Below are 13,006 nucleotides of genomic sequence, written 5' to 3'. Positions count from 1 at the left end.
GTGCCTCAAGCCACAATAAACATAGCTACATTTTAGCTGTCCAAATAATTCAAGTCATCAGACATAGCTACACACTGCATACAAACATTTTCTGTGTAAAAGGAGGTTAAAAAGAATTATATCAAATGAACAGTCTAATAGAAGGCAGATGTTCCAGATGTTTGGAGCTGAGACTAATCGTGTAGATATTGATTTATTTCATTTTTAGTAGAGAAAGATGCTCATTGTATATTCCTTGATCACTTCTCTGCAATAAAGCGTGTCTCTTAATCATACTTTTTAAAGTGTTTTGAGTTAGTCTTTGGCCCGCCTAATACTAAAATACAATTCAACTGACAGTGAGCACAATTCGAAGTACGAAAAATTCCATGAAAATCTGCAGTCCCTTTGGAATTTTATATTCAACTTGAGGCAGTTAGGAGAGAGGGAAAGATGAAGTAGACCGATCTTCCTCGGAGTTCATCTCAGGAGCTCCAGAACTTTGTTACCAAGCCCCAGGGCACACTTTCTTTGTTTGAGCTTTTGAAGACCTGATTAAGACAGAAAAAGAAATAGAAACTATTCTCAAGCACTGTCCTTTGGCACCAACCTGCCTGGTCTCCACTTGGCATATAATCTGCCCTTCACTGCTCCTGCAGTCGCTCCTGTTTGGAATTACCTCCCTTTCTTTCTTTTTTTTTGTTTGAGTTGGAGTCTCACTCTGTCACCCAGACTGGAGTGCAGTGGCCGCTCCCAGCCACCACAGCCTCTACCTGCTGGGCTCGGGTGGGCCTTCTGCCTCAGCCTTCTGAGTAGCTGGAACTATAGCCGCACGCTACCACGCCCGGCTGATTTTTTGATTTATTCTAGAGACGAGGTCTCGCTGCCCAGGCGGGTCTCGAGCCCGCGGGCTCAGGCAATCCACTCACCTCAGCCTCCCAAAGGCGCGGGATTACAGGCTGAGCCACCAAGCCCAGCTGACCTCCCTTTCATACCTGACTCATTCTCTAAAGTCCAGTGCCAGCGAGGACTTTCCCACAGACTTCTTGGACTATTCAAGCAGGTATTGGATTTTTTCCCCCTTGAAATCCTACAGCAATTATTGATCATGCCATTCACTTGGGCAGTTTCCTTGTCATCTATGTTATCCTGGTGTTTATATGTCTTACATGAGTGCTTTATTGCCCAGTGTGTTTATTAAGGGCAGTGGTATCTGAGGCTATGTTGCATCCGCTGCAACCAACCCCTGCCAGTAAAGAACACAATCAGGGATGTGCTGAGTGAACAAACTTTCAGCAAACAGGTTCATTTATGCCTTTTCATCTGCTTTTCAATTGTTTGTCTTTGCTTACTATTCCATTTTGCCAGGGGAGAAAGCAAAGAAGGACGAGAATTCCCATTTGTTTAGCACTTGTTGTGCATCAGGTATGATGCTGGGCTTTCATCACTCCTTATGATCTCACGTTGTCCTCAGAATAATCATATGCGGAAGTTATTATTATTCCCATTTTACATTTTAGGAAACTGAGGCACACGGCTTATAAGCGGAGCGGGAGTTCAACTAAAAGTCTATTTATTTTTGAGACTACTCATTCTAACACAGATTTATTCAAGATATCTAATACTAAATTTAAAAAATGTGAATAGATGTGTTCCATTGTACAAAGAAGCAATGCTTATATACAAAACAATATTTTATACACAAGTTTATAATGTATCAGAAAATTCAAGAGGATCTCTTGATTTACAAACTAATACCTTAAAATATAAAACTCATGTTTTATATTATTTAAGTCATTTATATATTTTAAATGATTTATGAAGTTGTGGTAGAAAGTTACCAAAAATAACAAAACATAACTGTTGAGTAAAGCCACATTTACCATTCATATATGAAACCTGACTATGTATTTTGAAAATAAACTTGGAGCCTGGCTCGGTGGCTCAAGCTGTAATCTCTCACTTTGGGAGGCTGAGGTGAGTGGATTGCCTGAGCCCGTGGGTTCAAGAACCACCTAGCCAACTTGGCGAGACCTCATCTCTACAATAAATCAAAAATTAGCCGGGCATGGTAGTGCACGCCTGTAGTTCCAGATACTTGGAAGGCTGAGGCGGAAGGATCGCCAGAGCCCAGTAGGTCGAGGCTACAGTGGCCGGGAGCGTGCCACTGCACTCTCTCACTCTGGGCGACAGAGTGAGACTCCAACTCAAAAAAAGAAAACAAAAAAAAAAAAAGAAAGAAAATAAACTTGGCTTTTATTTCATATTTGTAAATTTCACTTACATACCTATCCTAAAACAAGAATTATTTATGCCCAATAATAATAAATATCATAATTCTAATCCATTCTCATGTTAATATTATTGTATAATAATATTCTCTGTTGTTTGTGAAACTGTTCTACATTTATTCATTTAACAGTGATTTGTTTTTTTGAGAACCTGCTTAGTGCAAAGCCACTTGTTTGGTGCTGAGTGATAGGAATCCTATGTTATCTTCCTCCAAGGCATCTATAGTCTAGTGGGGTGAAAGATATAAAGACAGCTACTATCAGGGAGCTAGAAAAGAACACTGAGGAGTAGAATTAGGGGACGTGGTAACCAGTGAGTATGATCTGAGTGCCTCCAATTTCCTAACTCGAATGTTGCTAAGGTGAGCGAGTTTTCAAGTCCTGCCAGTGTATGGTGGGTCTTAGAGTCTTCAGTTAAAATGAGTTCTCCCCATCTTTATCCACAGTCACGGAAAGTTTTAGAGGTGACAAATGTGAAAGACAGTCCCAACATTTCCTTTTGATGTATTCCTCCTCAGCACCCATAACCCAGGGAACTGGAGTCAACTTCCCAATTGGAGAAATCCCGAGCCAACCATACTATCATGACATGAACTCGGGTGTCAACCTTCAGCGGTCGCTGTCTTCTCCACCAAGCAGGTAACTGAAAGAGGTGTTGCCCAAGTTTCCAAATGATGCACCAGAAGGTAGGTAGGTAGATGATATGCAGATAGACAGGTAGGTAGGTAGGTAAAGAGAGACCAAAAATACAGATTTTTAATCTTTCTGGCTAAATGTGTTTGGCTAATGGCAAATTAGTGTAATTGTTGTTCAAAGCACTTTGAAAAATATTTTTCCAGGGGACAGAGAACCATGAAAATACACTAATATGAGTTTTATCCTGTTGTATGAAATATTGTGATTCTACAACATAATTAATTTCTTTTGGTGACTTTAAAAATGTTGTTTTTAACCATGGCAGTGGTCCTTGGTTTATAATTGATTCCTGGTAACTGTTACTCTAACACCACAGCCAAGCTTGGGTTAAGAAACATGAAAAATAAATGTGTCATTGACCTAGGCTTAAAATTAGAGGCTTTATTCTAGACCACAGTTGGCCAAGTTCTTCAATTACTTGATGTTCTTCTATTAATTTAGTTAATGTTCAGTAACCAGTGAAAATCTTACCTTCTCTGAGATCTGGTTAACCAGCCTTTGCCAAGGAGAAGCTAGAGTGAGGTCTCTTTGCTCATTTTCTTTCTTGACCTTATCATTGCAACTTTCACGTATTTATTTTATTTTAGTTTCTTTGAGTTGGGTCTTCAAGACTTATCTCATTTTCAGAGCATTGGCCATACTGATGGTCAAATATAAGAACATATATACACCCGAATTACACCTACATCTTTTAAATAAATGAATAAATAACAGCTGTTTAACAGCAAAGAAAAAAAAAAAGCAAAACACACCTTTTGTAATGTCAACCTTTTAAGAATAAGAGAATATCTGGTTAGTTATTTTTCAAAGCTATTCTTAATCATGACAGTTCACTGTATTTGAGTTAGTCATGGACTGTGTATGCTTGCATGTTTATCAACTAAGGTCAATTTTATATCATTTTTGGTCCAACTCTTTTCATTAAATTAAATTATGTAGCAAGATAATTGGATTTACTATCATTAAAATTGTCTCTGACAATTTTGAGGTCTTAAAAATGCTTTGTCGTTTCTAAATTTGAAACATGAATATGGTTTTTAATTTTGTTGGATCAGTGTGTTGTCAACACAGATCATACCTCATGGCCGCTCAGTATCTGATACTGTGTCTTTCAGAATAAAAAAGGTTGGAAAAAAAACATTCTCTATTAGTTTCTTAAGAAAATAATCTCACCCCCATCTTAAGTTTTTTTTATACATACTCACTGTTGACTCACAGATGGGAGAATTCGATTAAAAAGAGATTTATGAGATACAAGTTCTAACTTTGGATATCTCAGGTATCCAAAGAAATATTATTCATTCTTAGTGTGGTTTAGCCTAGATAGCAATTGCCACCTTCTGCATCATGTTAATGTTCTGAGAGTTGTGAACCAAATATTAATCATAAGGATGCCTACAAATACATGCAGAAACATCCATGCTTCAAGGGCTTGGCCCTACAGTGCAGCGAGAAGGGCATGATCTTGGAAGTCAGAAGTCCTTACATTGTGTCTGACTGCTTCCACTACCTTGACCCTGGCAATCCAGTGAATTTCTTCAGATTTGTCTCCCTATTTGTAATCAAAGGGTGAACTGATTGATGTGTGTGATTTTTTAAAAGTAATTCCAACTTTCCAACTCTGAAATTTGATTACATCATGTTTATTATTGCTGCAAAAAGTTAATTCAGAGAATATGTCTTTTGGGTTTTACTGGCATAAGTGCACCATAAGAAATTTATTTTCATTAAAGAAAAAGTCCAGTTTCATAGTCATCGTTAACCACTTAGAAGGGTATTGGTGGGGGTATATGAAAGAAGTATATCAAGCAATATGGCCATAAAATAACTGCTTAATCTTTGCTCTGTATATTCATTTTGCTAAATAATGGAGATGTTTCCTTATTAATATGTATAGTTTTATTTTATTTTTATTTATTTTTTTAAATGCAGCATTTTAAAAGTATACCACTTGGTTTGAATTGGCAATGGCTTTTTTTAATGGCTCGTCTTAAGAATAAAGGATCTATAAACTAATTTTTTAAAAAGATGAAGTATATATGAAATAGTTTATCATCAGCAAAGTACTGTAAAACTTTTCATTATTAATTATATGGTTGCTACTAATAATTACTATTTAATAAGTATCTTCTAAATGCCTTGCACTTAACTATGAACTTTACATTTAATAACTTGTTTAACCCTCTCAACCGTTTCTCTTTGAACTAGGTTTTATTATTTCCACTTTACAGATGATTAAACTGAGTTAGAAAGGTCAAAGGAGCTTACAATTAAGAATTAATAAGTGGCCTAGACAAGATTTTATACTATCCTGTCTGACTCCAAAGTTCTTGTTCTACTCAACTTCATTACCTTATCTTTGAACTAATATGAAAGGGTTACCTTCCACTGATAAGTGCTGTATACAAAGGAACCTTAAAACATTGATAATAATTGTAATGCGTCAAGTACAATTATAGTAACACAATTTTAAGATTAGCAGACAAAGCACAAGAAGAGTTCACTTTTTATAGTGAGATTTCTTTGGAAATACTTTGGAAAAGGTTACTATGGTAAGCGCCATGTTTGTCAGACAGGTAAAGGCATAAGATGGTATAATGAATGATATATATGGCTAGAAATATTTGCGATACCTTTGGATGTCCTGAAAGTGCACCATGATTTCAAAATGATTCTGAGATACTATTACTTGTGTTTTTGAAAATTTCCACAAAAAGAATCTTCTGAAATCATTTACTTTCAAGTGCTACACATCTTCCCTGAAATCTTACTAATGTAACTATTGTCATGCTTTAACAGCAAAAGACCCAAAACCATATCCATAGATGAAAATATGGAACCAAGTCCTACAGGAGACTTCTACCCCTCTCCAAATTCACCAGCTGCTGGAAGTCGAACATGGCATGAAAGAGATCAAGGTGAGTAATAAGAAGAAACTTCTTGAGACACCAGGGCCCGATGTTGGCTCATTATGTAAGTTTCATTTAGCTAAAATGTCATAATACACGTTTTCGTACTATAGATTGTGTTTCCTTCATAAAATGATTTCAGTAAAATTATTGTTGGGATATTATACTAGTCAAATGTAGTCAGTTAATTTATTTTTAAAATCTCATTTTCTCCTTCCTTTTGAATTTTTTTTTTTTTTTTTTTTGAGTCAGGGTCTCTTCTGTCGCGCAGGCTGGAGTGTGCTGACATACATGATCAATGCTCACCACAACCTCAGCCTCTTGGGCTCAGGCAATCCTTCAGCTTCCTGAGTAGCTGGGACTATAGGTGTGCACCACCTCGTCCGGCTATTTTTTTTTTTTTTATTTTAAGTTTTTTGTAGAGACAAGGTCAAACTCTTGGGCTTAAGCAATCCTCTCACCTTGACCTCCCAAAGTGCTAGAATTACAAGAATGAGCGACTACACCAGCTATTTTCTACATGTCTTATTGGACTTTTTTTGTCTCACATAAAATGATCTTCTATAACCCACAAGTATGTATGTGACTGATTATGGTCTGCCTACATAGCTTGGTTGGAGTGCACCAGAACCTAGAGTTCTGATTCAACTAGATCGGTTGGCTCCTGAGTTTGCAAGTGCTGAGTACTGAAAGTTCTTATGTAAAGGAAATCATAATTCCTTTTGGAAGTAGGTAGACCTTAAACAATGGGAGAACATAAACAATAAAGATGTAGTGTCAGATTCATTGTATCTGAGTCAATCTAGTTACGCTTTCTAAATAAACGGAGCCCCAGTTCTAGAACAACTTTGATGAGAGCCAGGCGCAGTGGCTCACGCCTATAAGCCCAGGACTTTGGTCTGCTTCTCCTTGCTTACCTGTTCCATTTGGAAACGCAACACCCAGGACCTTCCTATAAGCTGTGCCCTCTGGAATGTTTTTCTAAGTCTTCTTCTAGCACATTCTTTGTCATCTTTCAAAGCCCGCTTAAATTGAAGAATTTCAGTCTAAATTGGGTCTTCCTGTTTTTCTCTCTCAACACCCAGTATTGTTCCTCCATTGTATTCATAATATGTAAGTTCATACCTATTTATGGGATTAATTGTCTGAATCTGTTTACACTATGAGAGCAGGGACCTTATCTATTTTGGCTGTTACAGTAGCCAGCACCTATCACAACACTTAGTGCATAGTAGGAGTACCATAAATGTTTTTTGTACAATTGAGCCATTGATAGGCAGCACACCAGCCTCATTAGTGAAGGCAAGATATAATAGAGGCTTCTACGGGAGTTGCAGAAGTGAGAAGAAAAACAAAACTCTCAACCCTTTATATCTTATTGCTTGTTTAACTGACATTGTCAGTTTATTCTAAGGAAAGCCATATTTTTCTTCTCAGAAAATTATTATGGAAAAGAGTCTAATGGTAATAACATTGTGAATGTGTGGGAATGGATGTGTTATTCAGAAGTGTAGGTGTTCTTTATTATAAAGAGTGTCACTTTGTAAGAATTGATTCCTCTTTCAGCCTATTGAATAAAGCCAATCTCAAATCATATTATAAAACATTTTTGAAAAGTAGAAGGGAAACTGTCATTCTTTCTCTTTGTAAAATCATTGTATTGTCTTGGTGATTTTCTTTTGTCAAGATGACTAGAATTATTGGAGAAGTCTGTAAAGGCATATTATATTAAGAGTAAGGAAGAATGTTCCATTCTCAAGCGTGCTTTAAAAAAAAAAACTCTGTCACTTTAATTCTGAAGACCCTAAAGACTTTGTAACGTGCACAATGAGCCATTGTGGGAAGAAGACTTCAACTACAATGAAAAATTGAGGGCAGTACAGTACTATCTTTTTAAAGTTGCTAAGCCCAGTGCAGTCCTTTTGTTCTTGGAAAATTGCTTTTTGAAAATTTGCAAAATAAAATGCCCTGTGGTGGTTCTTGTCCATCTTCAAATGTTCTTTAGACACACTTGCCAGTGTTGAAGGGACTTGTCTAAAGGACACATTGAGTACCACTTCAATAATTGTCATGGCTTTAACATGTCTTGCACTTATTTCTGCCACCAAGCCCTGCACTAATTGGTGCTCAATAAACACTTATTGGTTGATTAAAATATGCTTGAGCTTGAAATTGACAGAAATGCTTAAAATCTACTATTAATGGTTTCCTGCATATGCCTTATTCTGTTAGTGTTAACTTTGCAGTAAAATCTATTCTTGCCATATCTCAGCAAAATTGATTTTTAAACATGAGAATCAAAGATAAAATTTAGACAATATTTGGCATTCTGCTTTCCCCTTATAATCCGAAACACCAACCTAAATTATTGAGATTTATTCCAAATAGTCAAAAATAAAGGCTATCATATGACCAAATTATTGTATCTATTTTATTCTGAAAAGCAAGTAGGCAAAATAATAATACAAAATCTAAATTTACAATTTACATGACATGTTTATGCAATTTTATATAATTTAATAAAAGTATTTTATTGAGCGTATTACAATTATCATTATATCTTTGATTCTTTTTTCAAAACAAAAAACTTACAATTTCCTGATTACCACAGAATTGTAATTTATATTTTGCAAATATAGACATGAATTTTTTTTTTTTTTAATTGGAGTCTTACTCGGTCGCCCAGGCTGGAGTGCAGTGGCACACTCATGGCCACCCCAGCGTCGACCCACTGGGCTCAGGTGATCCTTCCGTCTCAGCCTTCCAAGGAGCCCAAATTACAGGCATATGCTACCGCACCCAACTAATTTTTTGATTTATTGTAGAAACGAGATCCCGCCACGTTGCCCGGGCTGGTCTTGAATCCGTGGGCCCAGGCAATCTTCTCACCTTGGCCTCACAAAGTGCTGGGATGATAAGCGTGAGCCACTGTGCGCCAGTCTGACATGAATATTTTAAGACTAAACATGATTTAATCATTTGGTAGGGCCCATATAATTTGCTTGAAATTTTTCTGATGAAGAGTGATGGGAATTAAATTTCTCAGCATCTGCATTGTGTGATCTTTTTTTAAAAAAAAATTTATACATAGAGACAGACAGGAAAAAGAAAATAAGGGCGAGGCACTAGCAAAGGGGTAGCTAACTGCCATTACATGCCTTTCCTAAGCTCCAGAATATTTCTCCCTGCCTCCTCTCTTCCGTGAACCTCCTAGTCTTAAACTTCTGTCTGCCTTTAACTCTGTCAAAAACTTTCTTTTTTGCATATCGTTTTAAGATTTCAAGACTAAATAAGGAGAACCAGATTAGTTTATCAATATGCAGTTTAAAAAATTGCTTTTATTCCAGTACTTAGTCCACAAAAAATTCCACTGAGATCATGTCTTCCTTAAACTTTTTCTGTCTGAGTCAATTCAGATACTAGATTCCTAGCTGATGTACTTTTCTTGAAATCATCAGTGCAATCCTTTGTAACTTGTGATATAAGAGAGAAAATAAGAGACAGGTCATGATTTTCCTCTAATTCAAGTTACTGTCATGGGACTAAATCTAGCTATATTCCAATGCTTAATAACTTAACAAAGTGTATGCTTGAATATTTGAAACGATTCTTTATAAGGTCATTTTGCCATTCTAATGGTCACCGATTCATCTAAGTCTGAATGTAAAACTTCAAAAACATCATTTAATAAATATTCAGTGAGAAAAATATGATATAGTAAATATATTTCATAAACATATAGCTGGGGATTTCTAAATGAACATTTTGACAGCTTCTCTGTTTAATGAATATTTAAACAACTTGTAATCTTAGATAAAATGTAAATTCAAAAGGACTTTTTATGCAGTAAAATTTTATTAATTTCTGCACATTTAGGGTTTGAGATAATTTGACTCAATTAACATTTGTCAAATGCCTATTTTATGTGAGGGTTTTTTGGGCACACAAATATAAACAAATTAAGTTTCAGCCCTTGATCTGCTGAATGGAAAATTAATTTTTTTACTATTTACTTTAAAAAGGAGACCTCACAGAAAATAAGTAATGTAAATGAGATTATGCGCAGACTGTTTTCATGCTTTAGAACTAGCTTACTCTGAGAGATAACCTTTACACAAAAATCAATAAATTGACATGTTATCAAAAAGTAGCACTACTTAGTGTATTGGTATGTAATTACGATTTTAAGAGTAGTTTAGCAAATTAAACTGAACTCTCAAGCTATATCTAGGCATCAAATTCTGCTGAGTGTAGGTACTAGAAAATAAAAATACTAAACTTTTATCAACATTGACCGTTCTGTTATATAGATGTCTATTCAGTAAGTCTTTCAGAAATCTTAATACCTTTTTGAGTCATAGATTATTTGTGATTAGTTTTTAAACATTCTTATTATTAAAATGGTCTTAAATGTTGTGCTAAACTTCAGTTTGCACTTTATAGAGTTCTGTAAAGATATAGTATTAATATCAAATACACTAAGGCAAAGGTCCCATGAGAACACTCCGTCAGGAGATAAACCACAGTAAACAGGAGTGTGGAAGCATGCTAACAGAACCAGAATCGGAGGCCAGCATTCTTAATGGTGCGTTTAGGAATGTGAATAGATGTGCTAGATTTGAGATATCCGCTGTTTGGAAAATTCTATTGTAATAGAAATTTAAACTTTTTTTTACTCATAAGTGAATGTGAATAATGTTTAATATGCTTCTGGGTACTGTGAATATCCGGGCCTGGCTCTTAACTGAACATATTTATTAAGTTTGTGACTTCAGAACCTTTTGTTTCCATAGAAGAATCCATAAGAAGCATTAATCCTAGGTTCAAACTTCGGAAAACAGCGCTGTGGCCCAAACCACAGTCGGACAAATGATATAATCTCAAGATTTCTCTAGCTATGGGAGCTGAGTGAATAAGCAGCTTTCACAAATGGTTGAATAACTGCTATCTGGGAGTCATTAACGTTAAATGAAGTCCTAGAAAATGGCAGGGCAAACAGCTTAGTAACCTTACTGGAAGAACTTTCGGAGCTCCCTTTGGGGAGCAGATAGAGCACCAACAATTCCTTGCATTCCTACGGTTTGTATCACAAGGATGAAATAGCAAATGTTCAAATATCAAATTTTCGAACTTTTGAATCAAGTGTTTGAAAAAATCGGAGATACCAGTGCTTTTGATGGATAAATATGAAGAAGAGCTGGTTTGAGTTTAACGTTTCAGCACAGTTTTTAAGTTTCTTTGTTTAACTGCTTGTTAAGGAAAATATCCAGAGTGGGGGACTGTACATGAATCTCCACGTACTGTTAGGACGCTGGAAAGCAAACTTTGGGGATGTCCCCACCCAAAGAGGGATGCCTCTTAGCTACATTGCTGCAGCATGCACATCTTCAAAACAGAAAATAGTACATTGTTGGCGAAGGCTTTCATCAGAATTCCTTACATTGCCTCCTAATTCACAAATGCTTGTTCTCCGTTCATGTGTTCTAATCAAGAATAGCATATCGGGTGGGATAAACTTGCGTACATGTTCAAAGGGCTGGTCCTGATTAATATGGAAAAGTTGTGCTCATGTTTCTGTGCTCTGGAGCCTTAATGATTTGAAAATACAGCATTTTGCAGAAAAACCACAATAGATCATTAGTTTGAAAAAAATAACAGCTTTGTATTTAATACTGGGTCTCTGGTATTATGGAACACAGCTTAAAACAGGCAAGTGAGAAACCCATAGGAGACAGTATTAGATGTGCTATACAAAGTTTCTTACCAGAATAAAATGCTTCATTTCTATGTTTACAGATGGATTTCATATTTAAGCTTGTTTTTAAGTCATTTGGAAAGCCGGTGTCTTTTGTGTCATTAGACTACCAATAGCATATACAAAAAGAAATTGATGTTTTTAGGATAGGTTATTAGAACCCTTCATGAGATGTAGTTCAAGCTCCTTTAAAGCCATTCGGGGAATCAGAGAGGCTGCCTTGTTCAAAGTGTTCAGATAATTAATGACAGAGCCTAGGTCTGCATTTTTTTTTTGAGTGGGAGTCTCACTCCGTTGCCCAGGCTGGGGTGCAGTGGCATGCTCATGACCACCCCAGCCTCGACCTGCTGGGCCCAGGCAATCCTTCCACCTCAGCCTTCTAAGTAGCCGGAAATACAGATGTACGCTACCATGCCGGGCTAATTTTGTGATTTATTGTAGAGACGAGATCTCGCCATGTTGCCCAGGCTGGTCTTGAACCTGCGTGTGGGCTCAGGCAATCCTCTTGTCTAGGCCTCCCAAAATGCTGGTATTACAGGCTTGAGCCACCAAGCCCAGCCTGAATTTTTTAAAGATGATTTTTTTTTCTTTCTTTTTTTTTTGTTATCCTATGACCTGCCTAGAGAATTAATATGTGAACTTACCTACATAGAGAGAAATGAACTAGGAGAATTTAAATACCACTTCACAAGTCTTGTCAGAGGAATAGTTTTCTTGGGGAGCTTCACGAAAGATTCTGTTAGACCTAGTAGAACTAGAATGGAAGAATAGAGGTGAATTTCGAAGTTTTCAGAGTTCTGAAGTAATTGTCAAAACAAAATTTTATATACATATATATGTATCTTTCAAAACAACAACAAATATATATCTTTTAAATATCCACCTATTTATCTATCTTTAAAAATCAACCTGTTACTATTAGCGCCAGGATTAACATGTTTTGAACTAAATAAAAACTGGAGGTATGAATGCTTTTGATGGATAATTGTGGCTGGTTTGAAATGGATGTTCAAGTACAATTTTTAAAGATTTTTGTCATGGAGAATATTGAAAGTAGAGAGAAATGTAAATTGAATCTCCATGAACCATCACCCAGCTTCAACTGATATTAATGTTTTGCCAATCTTGTTGAATTTACTATCTCAAATTTTTTTTTAAGTATTTCATAGCAAATCCTAGACATCATGTTATTTTGCTTATAACTATTTCTAAGTGTTTCTAACACTGAATCTTTTTTTTTATTACGCACTCACAATACTGTTATTAATTTAACAAATATAACAGCCTGGCTCGGTGGTTCAGCCTGTAATCCCGCGGCTTTGGGAGGCTGAGGTGAGTGGCTTGCCTGAGCCCGCGGGTTCGAGACCTGCCTGGGC

General features: G+C 36.3%; 1 protein-coding gene across 3 annotated transcripts in view; it reads left to right on the top strand.

Annotated features, from left to right (window-relative positions):
- Nucleotides 1–13,006, top strand: part of NFIB (nuclear factor I B) — a 240,167-nt gene that overhangs the window by 163,324 nt on the left and 63,837 nt on the right. For all 3 annotated transcript variants that reach the window (XM_021718358.1, XM_021718359.1, XM_021718357.1), the window contains 2 exons: nt 2,789–2,909; nt 5,766–5,884. In XM_021718358.1, coding sequence (XP_021574033.1) covers nt 2,789–2,909; nt 5,766–5,884 — 240 coding nt within the window. The remainder of the gene's footprint in view (nt 1–2,788; nt 2,910–5,765; nt 5,885–13,006) is intronic.

The sequence above is a fragment of the Carlito syrichta genome, unplaced genomic scaffold (assembly GCF_000164805.1).
Source record: "Carlito syrichta isolate Samal-C Ts95f unplaced genomic scaffold, Tarsius_syrichta-2.0.1 Scaffold312123, whole genome shotgun sequence".
In the NCBI taxonomy this organism is placed as follows: domain Eukaryota; kingdom Metazoa; phylum Chordata; class Mammalia; order Primates; family Tarsiidae; genus Carlito; species Carlito syrichta.
Note: the sequence above shows the minus strand (reverse complement) of the source record. Positions and strands in the feature narration are given on the sequence as shown.